Source organism: Balaenoptera physalus (genome assembly GCF_965194825.1).
Source record: "Balaenoptera physalus genome assembly, chromosome: 13".
Lineage (NCBI taxonomy): Eukaryota > Metazoa > Chordata > Mammalia > Artiodactyla > Balaenopteridae > Balaenoptera > Balaenoptera physalus.
Genome location: NC_138892.1, coordinates 83,579,017 through 83,598,136, shown reverse-complemented (window position 1 = coordinate 83,598,136; position 19,120 = coordinate 83,579,017). Strand labels below are relative to the sequence as shown.

Below are 19,120 nucleotides of genomic sequence, written 5' to 3'. Positions count from 1 at the left end.
TCCAGATAATAGTTTAACATGCAATAACATGGTACCTGAATTTGTAAGGTTCCTAACCTCATTAAAAATTACTGATATCAATTTTTTGAGTGGCAATACAGGAGTTAGGAAGTAGGGTGGTTCAGAGTGGCAGTAACAAGTTACTTTTTCTTTAGAAAATTTTATTTAAAAAGTGTGTATCAAAAAGCATAAATAGGGCTTCCCTGGTGGCGCAGTGGTTGAGAATCTGCCTGCTAATGCAGGGGACACGGGTTCGAGCCCTGGTCTGGGAAGATCCCACATGCCGCGGAGCAACTAGGCCCGTGAGCCACAACTACTGAGCCTGCGCGTCTGGAGCCTGTGCTCCGTAACAAGAGAGGCCGCGATAGTGAGAGGCCCGCGCACTGTGATGAAGAGTGGCCCCCACTTGCCGCAACTAGAGAAGGCCCTTGCACAGAAACGAAGACCTAACACAGCCATAAATAAATAAATAAATAATTTAAAAAAAAAAAAAAAAAAGCATAAATATATTTTGTTCATGTAAACTAAAAATAATTTGGTAATCAAAACTGACCTAAGAGCTTCCTTTTTTTCTCCTCCACACATGCAGTTACTTCTAATCCTCCTCCATCACCTTTAGTCTTCACTTTGCAATTTTGTTTAAAGAGGGTTCACAACTGTCAATGGTAAACAAAACAACTCAAGAATGCATGGGTAAACATAAGTACCACAATGCCAACAGAGCAGTCAGCAAGGCAGAGAAGCTGGGAGTTCCATGCTTTGTTCTCTAAAGCTTCTTTAGGGCTAGTTCTGATCATGATCTGTTATCACCTACCCCTGTAATGTGATACCTGCCCCTGTAATGTGATGGTGTTTTCTGACAAATTAATTTTATTACACACAACTTGTGCTATGAAAACGATAAGAGAATGTCAGTATTTCACTAGGTCTGGGAAATGAAGGTGTGAAGGAGAGAGGAAGAAGTAAATGCATATGAAATTTCTCCTCTTAGATAATGCTTCATTCTTGATTACAAGAGAAATATAGCTCAAATGTTTTTAAGAACTTAAATTTGGTAAAAGAAGAATACAAATAAGACACAGAATTTCCAAATCATTAGAAGAAAAGAAGAAAATTTCATCACTATAGCAACTGTATAAAAGAGAAAAGGAAACTGTTAGGAAGCATTAACAAAAAATATAAAATAAATATAAGATTATAGAGGCTTATCCAGAATGTTAACAAGGCTTTGGTATTAGATATAATTTGGTAATTATATCTATGTAATTTGGTAATTAGATATAATTTTTTCTTCCCCCTAAATGTTTACAAAGAATATGGAGTACTTCCATTTATTTGTTTTGTTTTTGTTTCATTTATTTTTTATTGAAGTATAGCTGATTTACAATGTTGTATACTACTTTTGAATTAAGAAAATATATTTTTAAAAAACTAGCTCAGACAAAATTAAAAGCAAATATCAAAACTGTCTTCAAGGGAACAATTCCTCAAAGCATACTATTTAAAAGAACATGTAAATCAAACTTACTGGTTCATAAACTAGACCATCTGCAGATGCAACCATTGTTTCTGCTAAATCCAATACATCTGCTCCAATATCTGCATAAAAAAGAATTAGAAGTTTTATATTCTATGCTGAGAGTCAAACTATATCCACTAACCACTAACATAAGAAAAAATAAATGGAAAAGGAAAAGAGATTTAAGGTTGTTCTTAGATGAAATCTTTTAGAAATTAATTTCCTTAATTGGATAAAATGATTTCACACTTTAAAAAATTTTGTCTGAACTACTGAATTCTTGGTCTCTACTTTTCCAGCAGTAATTTAAGACACAATTTAAGATGAAAAAGCATCTTCATTTTTGAGAACTATACTGACTCAAACATTATCTCTCTAGCATATTAACATTTTTCCACTTCTACCAGTATAATTAAGTGAAACCAGCGAAGAAAACAGAAAAGGGTAACATCACCATTAACTTAAAAGATTTGGATCTGTATTTTAATATGCAAAAGTAAAAGTAAAGGGTAGTAAATTGAAACTGTGAAACAGGATATGTTTCTGGAATGTGGGTGTAAAAACCGGTACGCCAAACAAGAAAGAAATAAAGGCTATCCCTAAACTAGAACTTCGATTTATAAAAATTTCCTCCAATTTTCTTTCATTTTAATTATACTAATGTGAAAGTTAAATCTCTTTATGGAGAAGAAATTTAAAGAATACAAGCTGGGGAGAAAAACAATTTGTATTCTTAAGTTAAGATATCATAAAGGAAAAATAAAGTTAAAACAACCAGTGGCTTTTACTTTTTACTAGCAACTGTTTAAACCATAATCTATATGTGCAATTATCAGGTTAAACATGTACTTACACTGACACTTCATGGCAACAGTAATATCTATATTGATTCTCAATTTGCTAAAAGACAAAAAGGAAACATTAGAACCTACCAATTGATCAACAAAACATGAGCAATATATAAATCAACTGATCTATGAAAAACCTGGACTTCATACAGAATAAAATATGTCAATTAGAACTTGGATAGCATTCATATGGGCAAAACAAAGGCACTTTAAAAGTAAAAATTCTATTTTGTAATTATTCCAAAAGCCTTTCTGATTTCACAAGTTTTTAACACAGTATCCTTCATTTTAATGGCAATTCTACAATTAGTAAGTCCAAGCAACTCAGAGAAAAGTATTAACCTCTGTTTACATAAACCTTACATAGACTATGCCATTAAACAATACAAAACTTTCAAAATCAAAAGTTAGGAATTGAAAGCCTTTCTCTCCTTATTTACCAAATAAATACCATACATCAGGCATTGTACCTGATGTCCTACAAATACTATCCTCTTTATTCTTTACCATGGACCTACAAAGTAGATAGCTTCAGTTCTACAAATAAGCCAATGGTGTTTACGGCAGTTTAAATAAATGCCTGGCTTAAGACCACATAACAACGGAAGTGGCATATTGGAAACTAGGTCTGTGTGACTCAAGATAAATGTACCCAAATTACCAGAAAAAAAAAAAAAACCTGATTCTTAAAGCTTTGCATGGCCCTTTAAAAAGGCTCAACCAATGCCTTATTTTCAAATGCTTAGTTCAAATCAAATTAATTTTCAAATATCAGAATCAGTGCCATGAATAACAGAATGAGTACAATCAGGATCAGTCCTGTCCTGTGCTTCCTATCTAAACTTTTTTCACTCTAATAATTTTCATCTGGTTTCAATAGGGAGTACAGATTTTTAGAACTTCACAGAGTCTTAAAGTAGTCTGGAGTTCAAACTGTGTTCCAAATAACCCTGGGGTTTAGGCTCAGGAGATTTTATAGGAAGAGGATGAGGCCAAGTAGACAGGCTTCTGGGCATCCCCACTACACTTATGTGGTGAACTACATGACTTCATTTGGAAAGAATCAAAATTATTTCATTGGTGCTAAAACCAAAATAAGAAAAACAACAAATTCCTTAAAAACTAATGGCATTAAGAATAACACTGATGTTATAGATCAAGAAACTGAGGCCCAAAAGAAGTCGGTTATATGACTTGCCCAAGGTTACACAGCAACTATTACAAATGTTGACTGACTGAATTCTCACTGACCTGAAGAGGAAAGTACTATAATTATTATCCCCATTTTACAGAAAAGGAAACTGAACCACATGCAGAAATAGAGTTAGTAAGTTCCCTAAATGGCAGAGCTGGGATTGAAATTGAGAAGTAAATGTTTCCTGCTATCTAGTGCAATCTAAGTATTATAAACCTGTTATCTTCAATCAATTAAAAAATCCAAATAATACAAAAAAATTAAAATAAAGTATATTTTGTCTCCTAATTAAGGTACTAATATTTTCAAAGGTTTAAAAGTGATGTTGTTTACCTTAAAATATAGTTTATACACAATTTACAACAATCAAGCTATAAGCATAAACAATGTAACCTTAGACAATTTATTTTCCAGCTCACAGAGATGAGTAAGATATTTCAAAATCTAAAGAGTAAACAATTTCAAAACATCAAACAATTTCCGTCATTTCAACATCTAAGGAAAAACATATTCTCCTAACCTTTTTAAATAAATGCATTCAATCAGAACGTTTCTCTTAGAATTTAACCAGTATTCAAATTATTCTAAAATGTTTTACCTAATGCATACAATTAATGAGGATTTTTCAGTACTATTTCTTCAGAATTAAAATAAACCAAGTATAAAAGGTTAGACTTTTTGTTTAATATGTTACCTTCAGAGCAATTTAAATCTAAAGGTATTTCAAAAAAGTTACCTAGAAAAATCCTTGTCTACTTCATATTCATACTTCATCCATGTATCTTGATATACTGAAAATTCCATTATAGTTAATAAAGCCATAGTGGTAAATGCTATTAGAGAAACTGAGAAACCAACAAAAAAAGAAAGAATTAAAACAATTTTTAAAAGGTAAACAGCAGAAAACTATTTTAAGTAAGATTAAAATTAGCAAAGAATACCCTAATATGATTGCCATGTGAACGAATATAATAAAAGGTTTTTCTTAAAATAGTCATTATAAATTTTTTTCTAAAACAGCTCAAAAATGAAGATTTAATGAACACAAACATGAACACAAACATTTGCACTACTGAGAAAGCATTTTATTTCTTCAATATGAAGGACATTTCTCACTAAATAGATTTGTCAAAATTCTACAATACATAAAACTTTTACCTTGTTATATATAGCAGTGTCACAGATAAGATAAATGATGAAAGTAAGCATAAGTTTTACAACACAAATTTGAAAGTAGTCCCCTCATAATTAAAAATGTATCCATGCCTATAGTCCAATTAAAAACAAAACAAAACAAAACAAAAAAAACTAGCTTAATTTCTTAGATCCTGAGAAACCACAACAATCTGTGTCGGAAACTCAAATAACATCTCCAAATCTCTAATAAAACTCTTTCTACTTTGAAAGCTCCTAAGTATTTCACTTCATTTATAAAAGTAAAAGATCTAACAAAAAGAAAAAGCACTATCATATACTATGACAAACTACACTTAAAATGGATTGTGCATCAAGAACTTGTACTATTTTCATTAACAAAAGTTAATCACAAGAGATTAGAAATAGCAAGCAATTTATTACACATTTTACAAAATGAAATGTCAATCTTATGGGAAGTATATTGTCTTATCAGCTCTTCATGGGGAAAGAAATAATAGTAAATACTGTTACAGTTGCGTATTTTTCTGATATATTTCATTATTTATTTATTTAACAAATACTACTATCTGTACCAGGCACTGCTCTAAGCATTTTATAAATATTAATTTATTTAATTGCTACTGCAACTCTACCTGGTAAATACTGATATCATCCCCATTTCATAGAAGAAGAAACTAAAGCATAGACAGATTAACTTCCTCAAGATCAAGTAGTTAGGAAGGGGCAGAGGTGGAATTTAAATCCAGACAGTCTGATTTCAAAGTCTACGCTCTTAACTATTACCCTATGCTGCCTCTCTTCAGTAATGTGAATGTCTATAATGTCTAAATTGACTTATTCTTAACCAAAACAGACTGAGGCAGTTTCAACATCATTAAATAACTTCAATTCTATTTACGTATAAGAATCTCGTTAATATACGTATACATAACTCAAGAGCACCAAAGCAGTAAAACTGGATTAATTTGTTCAGTAATGTTTTAATAAACACTGCTAAATGCACAGACTGCACTGGGTTGGATGCCAAAAAGAATATATATAAGAATAAAATTAAGGCAAATAGTGTGACATGAGGACAGTCCAACTATAAAGTTACTGCACAGTTCATTGATGAGTTCTTCCTCATGGCTACATTTCTGTATGTTCTTGATTGATAACTTAGAAGTTGCACTTACTGAAGGAGTTTTAATTTGAACTGATACTCACCTGTACCCCCACTGGCGGAAGTCTCTACATAGCTGTCAGGAACTTTCGGAAAGGCATCCAACTCTTTCACCAAACTTAAGGTTTTCTTCCGATTCAGTCGCCTCATCTTCAGGAAAACCTTCTTCTTCTTTCATATAGTCATGCTAAGGAATAAAAAATGAATAAATGAATCCTCCAAAAAGATTAGAAGGTTTCTTTTATTTTTAGATAACTGACAAATGTCCTTGGAACAACGTAACATTCTCATTCCTCCTTGAGAAAAAAAAAAAGCTTAACACTTATCCACATCTCTTTTTTCTCCACTTCCACCCTGACAAAAAGTACTAATGAAAGGCAATTTACACACACACACACATTAAATAGCCAAAAAAAGTGAAAAGCAATTCAATCACATTTATAATATTTGAATATACAAATTAAAATAAGAAAGTTTTTCTCCTATGAAATTAACAAAACATATAAAAATAATACATTCCCATTAATGGATGACAATGAAGTAAAACAGACATGCTCATACACTGCTAACAAGAATATAAATATTCACCACTCTTCTTCTGACTACGTAAATTCCTTTTTTAGGAATGTATCCGAAGGAAAATATCTGTGTTGTGCACAAAAATTTGATGAGGATATTTCTTGTATGGCTATTTTTAAATAATGAAGATAGAAACGAACTCCTCGTATCCAATATACAAACTACAGTGAATTAAGAGTTCTAAATCTATGTAAACACTGAAAATCTTATAAAAGAAAACATTTAATGATGTAAGAAAATACTCATAATACATTAAGCAAAGACCAGAAGGCCATATTCCAGTTTTATGGGAGACAGGGAAAAAGATACATGGGAAACAAACAGAAAGCCTATACACAAAATGTTATAAATAGATCATGGGAAGATTTTGTCTTCTTTACAAAATTATGGACTTTCCAAATTATCTGTTTTTATAATAAAAATATTATTTAAAAATTGACTGCTTGCCATTCTCTTTTTGATCAATATGCCAACTATATCTAAAATATGCTAGTCATAAAAATAACTGAAATCTCAAATATTTTATATGACTGATTTATATAAATATTATAGGTGATACTACAAGCATTACCAGAAATCAAAGTTGTATTGATAAAATCAACACATAACAGAATAAGTTAAATGGTTGCAAAAGTCACTAAAAGAAAAAGAATGTCTCTAGAAGAAGGCAGAAAGACTTGTCTGAAATCTAAGTAAGATTAATACAGAAAGAACAGACCACAGAAAGAGCATTCATGGAGAAAAAGGAGACTCAGGGAAGTAAAAACTGGCAGTAATCATGAACACTGTCCAAAAGAGAGCAGGCCCTAACCAGGGGCATTACTAATCAGTCCATGAAGGAGCCATTGCCCTAAAATGAAGCTAAATGCATTAATGGATTGATTTCATTTGCCATTATAAACACCCAACTAACTCCCCTTGCTGATTCCATACTCAAAAGTGGCCTTCAGAATATAATTTTGCTTTTCATGTATATGGTTTTCCTAAGGAAAAAAAGAACATGTGGACAAGAGATGACAGTGTTTGATCCCCATGACAGTTATAGAACTGCTCTTCTCATCTGTAAATTAAGCTTCTGAGTGTTTATTAAGCATAAGCCATGCTCCTCAAGTTTGTTCAACTCAATAATCAAATTTATTTTCTGTACCTGCTTAGCAGTAACAGCACCAAGACTGATCCTTCTTCCATCTTTCAATTTATACTCATTCTTTCCTACAGGAGTTAAATAATAAATATGTTCAAGCCACTTATCTTTAAGACAAAACTCTCCACTTAAGCTCAAGTCCAACTCCAACTACTGTATAGATCTCCAGCTGCATACTTACAGCAAAACTTAAAGGTATGAGTTGTCCATATTCATATACTGAGACTACTTCCTCGCCTCTCAACTAAATTTGCTCTCAGCAAGGTCATTAACAACTTGCTTAGTACCAAATCCAATGGACACTTTTTAGCCCTTAATCAATTTTGCTTCTGAGAAAATATATTTTCTCACTTATTCATCACTTCTTTTTCTTCTTGAAACAGTCTCTTACCTTGGCTTAGGTAATACTATACTCCTGATTTTTTGTTTTACCTCTAAGACCTTCTTTGGCTTATTTTGCAGATTCTTCTTCCTCTCAGAGGGCACTAGGCCCTCCTCCCAACCTCCACACTTTCCCCAGGTGATCTCCCATCCCTTCCATTTCTATCTACATGTTGATTCCTCTCAAATCTTTGCTCCCAGTCCAAATCTTTCTGCAGACATGTATATCTTTTTGCCTTCTATTACATTTTCATTAGGGCATTCCAGAGACAATTCAGACTAAAGTCTAAAAATAAATACTTCACCCTACCAAACCTGTTTCTCCTCCTGTGTCCCTATATTCATTAATGATGACACATGCACTCAAATGCACAAGCTAGAAACATAAGTTGCATCCTTAGACTTAAACTCTTCCTAAATGTCTCTCAAGTCTGTCATTTCTTTTCCAGGCCCATTGAGAAGTTCCTTAGTAGGAGCCTAGTCTCAGCTGCCATAATCTATCTCTGCATTGCTTCAATCTTCAATCTTTCAATTCACTCTCCACACTACAATCAATAATATTTTTAATACATAAAGCTGATCATATAAATTTTATTTTAAAATATTTTTATAGGTTCCCATTACATTTAAAGAGTTTGGACCCTATCCTAACATGGTTTACAAAGCACTCAAAACACAGGCCCTGCTTATCTCTCTTCAAAACCCCATCCCTCAAAGTCTTAGTTCCAACCATACTAAATCACTTTCTATTCCTTAAACATGCTATTCTCTCTACTATAAATATCCTTCCCCCCCTCCCCCACCTCTACATGTAGCTAACTCCTATTTACTCTTCAAGTCTCAGTCTAAATATCTCTCTCAGGGGAAAAAAAACAAACTTCTATGACCTCAAACATATGAGTTATAGCATGGGCGCCTAGGACATTGTGCCTTTATCACACTATTTATACTGGCTTGTTTAATTTTGTTTTCTCCATTGTAATTTTAGGACAGGAACTATGTCTAATTTAATCTTTGTATCTCCAATGCACAGCAGGTTACCTGATAAATATTTATGGAAGGAAGGAAAGAAGGAAGGTGGGAAATTTCCCCAGAAAAACTCATGGTAGCACAGCTTTCCAATCAAAACAGTCATACATAGATAAGTAAATATGTAAAAATATAAGATCTACAAGAAGAATTTTTGTTTTGCTCACTACAGTATATCCCTAGCACCTACAACAGTGGTTGGCACATAGTAGGTATAGCATTGTTGAGCAAATGAATTAAACTGTGAATTTTACTTTCTAAACTTTCTATATTGTAATGAGCTCTATAAATGCTTTCTTGTAAATTATATGTAAGTATAAAGATATGGCAAGCAGCTAGTTTTACCAACCCTCTAACACTTCATATAACACTTCACCTATCCTGCACTCCTCCCTTAATCACCTAACCAGTGCACTCACTTGGCTATTTCCCAGCCTCTGGCTTCTTCCATTCCTAGTTTTCAAGATTCCACGGCCTGACCCCGAGGGCATGCATAGTGCACTCTCATTGCCTCTCCCCCATCCCGGGATAGAAAGGTGGACAACAGCAGGCTGTGTCTCACCTTCTGCTAAGACAGCTCTATTCTACAGTGGAGCACCTTGTCACTCTGTTGCTGCTCCGGTCCCATTCCTGTTAGCTCAGCATTAACCTACACCCAAGAAATTCGTTCCACCTCGAAAACTTGCCAATCTACTCTATAGAGCCACTGTTCTGACATGAACAAGTCATCCAATAACTTCCAGTTTTTCTAAAAGCAATCCTTCTACCTGCTCTTTATGAAACATGACATTCTCCTGGTGGTAATTCTCTTTGAATCATACTTCATTTCTGAGACTCACAGGTAAAGAAGTAGCATGTTTTAACATGATATCTCAACCATCTCTTCCCTTTTCAAGTCTATCTTCTAATAATAGTAATAAACACACATACTACATAGAATTATAGCTAACTTTCATATTATGTGCTAGGTATTATTTGAAGCACTTTATATATTAAATTCATTTAATCCTCTAAAGGACTCTACAAAGTAAATACTATTTTTATTCTCACTTATAAATAAGGAAACTGAGGCACAGAACAGTTAAGTATTTTCTTTTTTTAAAAAATATTTATTTATTTATTTGGTTGCACTGGGTCTTAGTTGTGGCAGGCGGGCTCCTTAGTTGCGACTCGCCAGCTCCTTAGTTGTGGCTCCTGTACTCCTTAGTTGCAGCACACAGGCTCCTTGGCATGCGAACTCTTAGTTGCTGCATGCATGTGGGATCTAGTTCCCTGACCAGGGATTGAACCCGGGCCCCCTGCATTGGGAGTGCGGAGTCTTATCCACTGCGCCACCAGGGAAGTCCCCAGTCAAGTATTTTCAAGGGCCACACAGCAGGTGGTAGAAACTGGATTCACTGCCAAGCAGCTTGGTTCCAGAGTCCATGCTCCAACCCATAGTGTACACTAACTCACTTCAGCACTTGATTCATCTTCCATTAACACCTGGATATATTTAGAATTTCCTTAATGACTTCAGCACCTGGATCATTCACTGTACTTCTCTTCTTCCCCATTCCATCACCACCCTATGACGCTCATTCTTGGGCACTCATTCAAAATGATAATCCTTTTACCATGTAAGCCCAACAGATATTCTCCAGTGACTTCCATCTTAATTCTATACAAAGCCACACATGAACAAGGCCATGCTTTGGTTCCTCTTAACTTTTAAAACTGTGCCACCTCTAATATCCAAATCACCAATTTTCCTCTCTGAGCAGAAACAATTATCCTTCCAGCTCTTTAATTTCCTCACTAGGGAAGAATCTACTCTTCATTTTCCCTGTGTTCTCAATCCCTTGGATTCCTCCCAGTCATCCAGTTCCACTGCTCCCATTCCCAACTCTATTTGCCTCTCCATCCAGCTCGGTCAGACATTTTCAAAAACACATTTAGAAAGACCCTAGATCAGTGGTTTCCAGAACCACAGAACTGCCATTCTGTTACAAAAGTTTCTAGTCTGTACCTAAATGAAAAAAACAAGGACAATATAGGATTTTTTTTAAGTTAAATTTATTCAGTTTAAAAATCTGTCTTTTATTCTGAGACTAGTTCCTTCCTTTTTTTTAATGTGTCGAATGTCCTTTCTTTTATGAAGTGATAAAAGTAGATAGAAAGTTTTTTGTTTGTTTTGTTTTTGGATATCCTCCTTTAATAAAATTAAAAACTGCAATTCTATATCAGTCCTTAAGTCCAGCCCCTTTCCCTGATTTTTTCTATACATTTTTTTGTACTGGTTAACAAAATTTGGGAGCCATTATGCTAGATTCCTTTGCCCATTGGTTGGTGTTGCTCTTCATACTTTGACAATCTCCAGTCCAGTACCATAGCTTCAATTTCTCTCCTGAACTGTTGTGTATACTAAAAAATAAAACAAGCAAATTCCAGGAAGTCACTGATAAAAACTAAGACAATGCTTTGAAAACCTGCATAAGAAATAAGAAACCACCTTTCATGCTGGAACACAGAGACACATTATCAACACTCAATCTAAGTAATGTCATATAGCTAGTATTTCATCATCTGTGTCCACATGAATATAATGAAACTATCAGATGCTTTGCCAAGATTAAAACATAGAATTCATGACACTTTTATGGTCTGCTCAATTAAGTTTAATTACTTCTTCAAACAAAAATGGAGACACAATTTATCTTCTGCTAACCACACTTTATGAGCTAACTTCTATTTTTAATGATATTTAACAATATGAGAAATATTTAATTGGTTAATACACATGGCCATTGTTGTGAGTTGAACTATGTCTCCCAAAAGGATACATTTAAGTCCTAACCCCTGGTATCTGTGAATGGGTCTTATTTGGAAATACTTGGGTTTTTAAAGATGTAATTAGTTAAGAGACCATACTGCATTAAGGTGGCCCAAAATCCAATGACTGGTGCCCTTATAACAAGGCCACGTGAGGATACACAGACACACAGGGGAGAATGCCATGTGAAGACAGGCAGAGATTAGAGTGATGTATCTACAAGCCAAGGAGCCAAGGATTGCCCAGATGCTAGAAGAGACAAGGAAGGTTTCTTTCCTAGAGCTGTCAGAGGGAGTATGGCCCTGCTGACACCCTGATTTCAGTCTGGTAGCCTCCCGAACTGTAAGAGAACAAATTTCTATTTTTTAAAGCCATCCAGTTGGTAATTTGTTATGGCAGTCCTATGAAACTAACACAAGCCATTAATAACAATGAGAAAGGAGATGGAACAAATATTATCCAGGCTATCACTGAACTTCAGAAACGAAAAGCAAAACCAGGACTTATATGTAATTTTAAACTACTTGACAATATTGCATTAGAATGCAATAAATTTTATGAAAGATAACTTAGTTTCACTTTACAAACACTAGATATCAAAAAAGTACTCATTCTTTTTACTTTAAAACTTTTTACAACAGAGTTAAATTTTGTTTTTAAAATTATTTACACTAACAGAATTCAAACAAATCTAATAAACTTCCAAGTGATTAAAAAAAAAAGGTTTACTTGGAAGCCAAGTAAGATGGTATAAATGTGAGTTTTCTGTGATCAAAAACACTAGGGGTACTTCTAGGCACTTACCAGCTATGTGACAAATTTGAAAAGATCCTCAACTTCTCAGAATTCTCTTTTATAATTTTGTTTTAAAAGGAGGGACGTAGACATAATGGTTACCTCACAGTTTTTAATCAAGATAAAAATGAGTCATTTGATAAATATGTTTCTAATTCTCAAAAGAAATGCAAAAACTTGTAGGACATTTGAGGTTTATGTTAAAGTCTTTAGGAAGGTGGGAAAGTATCTGAAGTTAGGTGATAATAACATGAATAGACCGAGGATTATACAAATGGATAGAATGAAAGTTAAAAGAAGAGACTATAGAGTGATGGCAACACAACAATTTGGAAGTACCTAGTAGCGAGATGAAGCAAAGACAATCATCACCCTCCTCAAAGAATGGTTTGACTACAGTAACTGCTCAATAAAAGCATACAAAACTGAATTAAATTAATTGAATTAAACAAGTAAGGAAAGTGTGAGGAAAAGGTCAGAGACACATGAAATATATTGAAAACAGAACGAAGGTCCCCAAAAGCAAGGAGAATGGGTTAACAAGGCACCTAGGGCAGAAATGACCTAGAACTGACCTAGACTGAAGTAAGACTGCATGGAGTAGTAGAAGGAGGAATGTGTACCTTAGTAATTAAGAGAGGATGACGGCTTAAGAAAGCAAGCAATTGGAAGATGGAGTTTAAGGACATTTTAACCATATAGACTGAAGAGTTTAATCAATTTTGGAATCAAAGAAATTACTTATAAAAGCATCTTCTTCAGTCTATATTTTGACTAAGAACAAAGGCAACATTTTGTGAGTAGGTATAGAAGTTAGAAAACAAAAATTTAAAAATAACAAGAGCTAACATTTAATGAAAGTTAACTGTATGTCAGGCATTGTTCTAGGTGCTTTGTATGTTTTAGCTCACTTGATCATCACCACTCACTTTCTGAGTTAGGTATTATTATTATTCCCATTTTATAGATAAGGAAACTAAGACAGAAAGAGGTTAATTTACACATCATGACATTAAGAGGCAGAATCAGAATAAATATAGAAAAACTGTTGAATAGGATTTGGAGCACGCACAGACTGCCTAAAAAGTAACTTCTATTAAAAATGTTTCACTATTTCTTCCAATTAAATGACTAATCCTCAAAGAAATTTATCATTTTTTCTAATTCTTTTTTGTTGCTGTTGTTCCAAACTAGTACTGATTTCCTCTGAGACTTTCAAGATTGATATATGTTTATGATTTGTACCCTCAAACAATTACAGCAGTCAGTTGTGACTGAAGTTCATCATCAAAAAGAAAGAAATTCCGCCCCACGTTCTCCCCCCGAAGAAAACCATGAAATTTCTTTTTTTCATGTTTTTCCTCTAAGAGAACTGGAATAATTGCATCAATTTGGAGATAGCAATAAACAAATTAAGTAAACAAATATAAGTCCTGAATTCTTCAGTGAACAAGCCTAATTCATTTCTTTATAATGGCTGTACACTAGAGTTCAATGAAATACCTAAGTACAACTGCAAACAAATAAATAAATCCCGTTTTTAACTGTATCTTTATCTGCTTCTGTATCTTCATCTTTAACTGATTCTGAAAGCCAGTCTTGCATCATTTTAACCGATATTTTGTAATTTTGCGTTGTCTCGAGGGCACTAAATCCTAAATATAAAAGTTACTGGAACGTGTTTTCTCAAACAATGACCTATTAATTCTATATACTACCAATACCCAAGGCTATTCTCTACCACGAGCTGACACGTTATCTAACAAGGGCTTCTTAACTCTCCGAGGGTTTCAGAAAAGTAGTGACACTCGGACCTGTCTCTTCTACAGCATCTCACCCTGCCCTGCCCCTTTCTCAATTTCCTAAGCGGCGTGCGAACCTCCCGAGGCGAGGCCAAGATCTCGGTCTTTCTTAGAGAGCGCAACTTGCTGCGAAGAATTTGGTATTTGAATGGGGATGGGAGCCAGACACCCGGGAGGATCAGGACACGATCAGGCTGGTCTTCACAACGCGGGACCCTCCGCCCCTGCGGACGGGAGGAGCCACCGGGGCACGGGGCACTGTGAGAAGCAATGGGCCAGGGTCAGCAGCTATGGGAACGCAGCTAAACTCCTTCAAGTTGGAAGACAGCGGAGAGACACTGGACCAGGAAAAGGGGAGTTTCCAGGCGCAGCGCTGCCCAGGGTCCTGCCAGTAACGACCCCGGGGAAGGTAGGTAGACCGGCTCCCCGGTCCGGCCCGCTCTCCGGAAGAGAGGAATTAAGACAGAGAGCCAACGCTATGACGGGCTCTCACCCCTTTAACCACATTCATGCCCTGAACAGCCCTGGAACAAACGAGAAAACAGCACCCAGCGAGGTTTCAGTATTTTACCTTGTGCTACGGTCCCAGCCGACCGCCATGTTTCACAGAAGCCCGGTCGCCCGGGCTCCCGTTTACCCGGAAATATCGCGAGAACAAAAGCAACTACCACCGTTAAAAACGTCAGCGGGGTTGGGGGGGGGGGGGAACGGTGTAGAGTTCTCGCGATATTCCTTTCGCTGACGAAGTGCTTTGTGAATCAAGAGGTGTGAGCCAAGTTAAAGGGGCGTGGCTAAACAGAATCGCGGTTTAAACTTATTTCAGTTGTGATCACGTGGCTAGCAAGGAATTAACTTCTCCAAGGAGAAATTTGTTACCTACCAACGGATACTTAGAGACCACAGAAAGAATCTCAACTCCTATTATAGTACTTCGTTAGGAATGAGATACTTGGGTGCAGGAATTAACATTTGCAGCCTTATCCGTATTACTCTTCCAAACTCTGCACCATGTTTTGTGCCCCTTTATTTTCTTCTGTCAAGAACGTTTAAACTTTAATTTCCAGGCACAGGTAACGCTTTTAATTATTTGTTAAATGTTTTTCTTGTCTTCCAGATGGTAAGCTCCGTAAGAAATCACATCTGTCTTCCTTATTCTTATACCACCAATACTTCTCTATGCACTCGAATATTTGTTGAGAAAGAAAATTAATACTTCATTCACCTTTTTTCCCTAACACTTCATATTATAAGAGGTAACAGAGGGAACTTTGGGAAAAAAAGGGCTCAAGAGCAAGCCCATGTGTTACCAGATTTTCCAAACATTGAGATTTTTAATTTTATGATTTATTGACCAAAAATTCTAACAAAAGCGTAATAATGACTAATTCTTAAAGGGTAAGCACTGCTTTTTTTTCCCCAGTAAGCAATATTTATATGCTTTACTTTCCTCATCTCGTTCAATCTTTTACAACTGTGTACGATAATAACATTATTTACCCATTTAATAGATAAGGAAATTGAGTCAAGTGGCAGTTAAGTGATTTACCCAAAGTCAGATAGCTGGGAGAGGCAGAGAAATCTTGACCACAAGACTAAACTGCCTTTCAAAGGAGCAGTCATCATTTTGTTTATTGAATTAACATTTATCGAAATATGAAATTTTACTAAATTTAAACTATCCTAGAAAATAAGGGCAGATAAAGAGTTTCCACTGATGCAATTTCATTTCCAGACTTTCATTTCAGGATTAGTCCAGAAACTTTAAACCAACTCTAAACTGATATAAAGTTTCTGCCTCCTTCACATATTTAAGAAGAAGCATAATGTGATGTCTAAGATCATAGACACTGTAGCTAGGATTTCCTGGGTTAAAATTCCAGTCCAATCAATCACTTACTAGCATGTGACCTTGGGCACATTATTTCATTTTTTTGTCCTCTTTTCTTCATCTATAAAATTGTACTATAATGTCTCAAAGATTGTTATAAGGACTAAATGAGTTAATACATATCTAAAGTGCTTCTTTATCTTAGCCACAAATGCACCATCAGCCCTTCCTTTGTAGGTCTGATTGTTTGAGGTCTTGTGTGGCTGGAAGCTGGTTGTTGTTCACTTAGTTACACCTGATGCCTGGTCTCTAGAGTAGTCTACTTTCAGGGTAACAACTATCCCATAAGAGTTGGATGTCCCAGTGAAACAAAACTGACTAATTTGATCCTGCTTATTTAAAAAGCAGCTCACCATCTTCTAAAATACTCAGTGAAGACTAAATTTCCTCCTGAAGATTGAAACCTTGCTTAACTTGAAAGAGGGGCGAGTACTTAATCCTATGTTACTGGTGGAGTTATATCTGGAAAACAGTTTGCTTCCAAGGAAAAAAAAATGTCCATTGTATTATGTATTACTGAAACTGTGGGTAATGATTAGTCAAATCCGTTTCACCTGCCTTCACTAATCAAGGTCATTTTAAGACTTGCTTGTCCTCCAAGCAGCACATAGCCTAAACAATAAGATGTTTGCCCGAGTTATTTTCAAGCAACTTGGGGTCATCTGTGTCTAGCTCAAGCTGAGCTGGTTAAGGCTGGATGGGACCACCAACCCTTCAACTGGGCATGTGGAGTATCCACTTGGTGACCTTTTGAAGGTGCAGTGGCCCATAGCTTAGTTAGGCCTGCACAGAATGACTGTTACCTCACCTTTTTCCCATCACCCTTCTCCATGCTCCCCCACTGAGACCGCCCTGCTTCTTTATTCCATAAATACCCAGAGCCCCTTGCCTTCAGGGAGGCAAATTTGAGATTTGCCCTCCAGCTCCCTCACTTGGCTGCTGTGTGGAAAAACCCTGCCTTTGCTGCAGACCTCAGCATCTCAGCATTTGGGCTTGCTGTGCGCTAGGTAAAATGAACCTGGTTTGGTAACATTGCCCACAGAAGAGAACTGGGAGATAGGTGTTAGACTGGGAATTAACAACTGGTGCTAAACAACCTGTATTTTGTGCAAATGATCAAAAGGTGTTTTCATGCTGATTTTTGTTTGTTTTTTTCTTTTTTTAGTTCTCTGTAGTTTGCATAAAAGTTTTAGCAAGTAAGCAACAAAATTAAGGTAAGTTAATACTTTTTGCTATATGAATGCCCCAGAAACACCTCAAATTCAATATATCCCAAGTGGATTTTATAATTTACCCCAAATCTATTTCTTCTGCACTGTATCTACAAAAGTCAATGGCACCACTAACCTCAGATTCAGTCACTAGCTACCAATCCCAATGACCAATCAATTTCCTTCATTAAGACTATTTCCAGTTTCATGCTATACACCAGACTGTGTGATTTTTATGTATGTGACAAACTATCATAATTAGAAAGGAAAAAAACCCAGGATGATATGACAGAAAGAAAATCAACTTTCAACTGAGCACAGCAGAGGCATTTTTCTATTTTCTGATAGGATTATATACCATTGATGTTGAGCTAAAAAGGTCAAATAATTTTCATCCCATATATGAGATATGTCCATAAGTTGATTTTCCTATCATGTAAAAAATATAGAAGCAGCTAAATATGTAAATAATATATGGTCAGAGTTCAGATGCTTTGACTAAAAATTGTGAATACATTTGTATATCTTACTGTTCAACAGGACCTAACCTGACAAATACTCTTATGTATTAAACTTGTTTTTCTAAGTAAAGGATAGTTGAACCAACAATAGTGAGGTCCCCCTCCTCCCTGTCTGGGTCTTAGAAGGAAAGAAGCCAGTCAGACCTGTTCCCCCCTGCCCTCCACCTTCTCATGAACCAGTCTTTGCATGAGTAAACTTGGTCAGAAGTTGATTTTTCCTCTCATGGAGGGTAGTTAGGTTGGGGGAACCTCATTAAAGGTCTGAGTCCTTGACACAGATTGAGGCTGCTGCTTTGGTATCACATCCGTCTATAAGGGTGATGCTCTATAGCACAGTGATCGATCCCCTTTGGCACCCCCATCATAACAGAGATGGGGATTGCTGAGTCCGAGGTAGGAGACGCCATTAACATCATGTCTATCCTAAGCCAAGTCCACGCTGAAGGAACACACAGGAACCCATTAGAGTCTTTCATTTGGAGGCAAAAGGTGGAAAAAATGAGGCTGGGAAATTAGTACTTTTTTTGTTTTTTGTTTTGGTCTATACACCAAGCAAATAGGCTTGATTCAGTTGAACTATATGATTTGTCAAGGATGAATTAAAAAAACAATTATTATAAAGTTCAAAGGGTGCTAGCAAAGGCCATAAAGGACAGTGCAGCTCCCCCTTGCTCTCTCTTGGATCATCCTTCGGGGAAATGCAGCTGTTCTGTCATCAGCCCACTCAAGAAGCCCAGTGGAGAGGTCCACATGGCAAAGCACCTTTGTGCATTTAAATATTCCTGATGAGAAGTCTAAAGCCACTCAGATTCTTGACCCATTGTATCAGACCTGTTTTTCTCTGGAATCTTATGTAATTTTCTTGTCCCCAGTGCCTTTAAGCGTCACAGTGACATCTGTGATCTGGGTCCGTCTTCACTCTTGTGCTGGGCATCCAGTGCATTCTTTCCACCTGACAACACATACCCTTAAGTTCTAGGAAGTTTTCTTGATTTGTTTCCTTGATTAATTTCTCACCTCCATTTTCTCTATTTTCTCCTTCTGAAACTCCTATTATTGTTATGAGATGTCCTGGA

General features: G+C 35.8%; 1 protein-coding gene across 3 annotated transcripts in view; it reads right to left on the bottom strand.

Moving 5' to 3' along the window:
- Positions 1-15,131, bottom strand: part of ERGIC2 (ERGIC and golgi 2) — a 36,158-nt gene extending 21,027 nt beyond the window's left edge. The window contains exons 1-6 of one of the 3 annotated variants that reach the window (XM_082419842.1): positions 14,996-15,074; positions 7,609-7,673; positions 5,927-6,069; positions 4,299-4,407; positions 2,373-2,419; positions 1,529-1,599 (exon numbers count right to left, since the gene is read on the bottom strand). In XM_082419842.1, coding sequence (XP_082275968.1) covers positions 1,529-1,599; positions 2,373-2,419; positions 4,299-4,407; positions 5,927-6,032 — 333 coding nt within the window. In that variant the 5' untranslated portion in view covers positions 6,033-6,069; positions 7,609-7,673; positions 14,996-15,074. Of the gene's footprint in view, positions 1-1,528; positions 1,600-2,372; positions 2,420-4,298; positions 4,408-5,926; positions 6,070-7,608; positions 7,674-14,995 lie in introns of all 3 variants that reach the window. The other 2 variants (XM_082419843.1, XM_082419841.1) reach the window with 2 other exon arrangements.
- Positions 15,132-19,120: the final 3,989 nt, after the last annotated feature.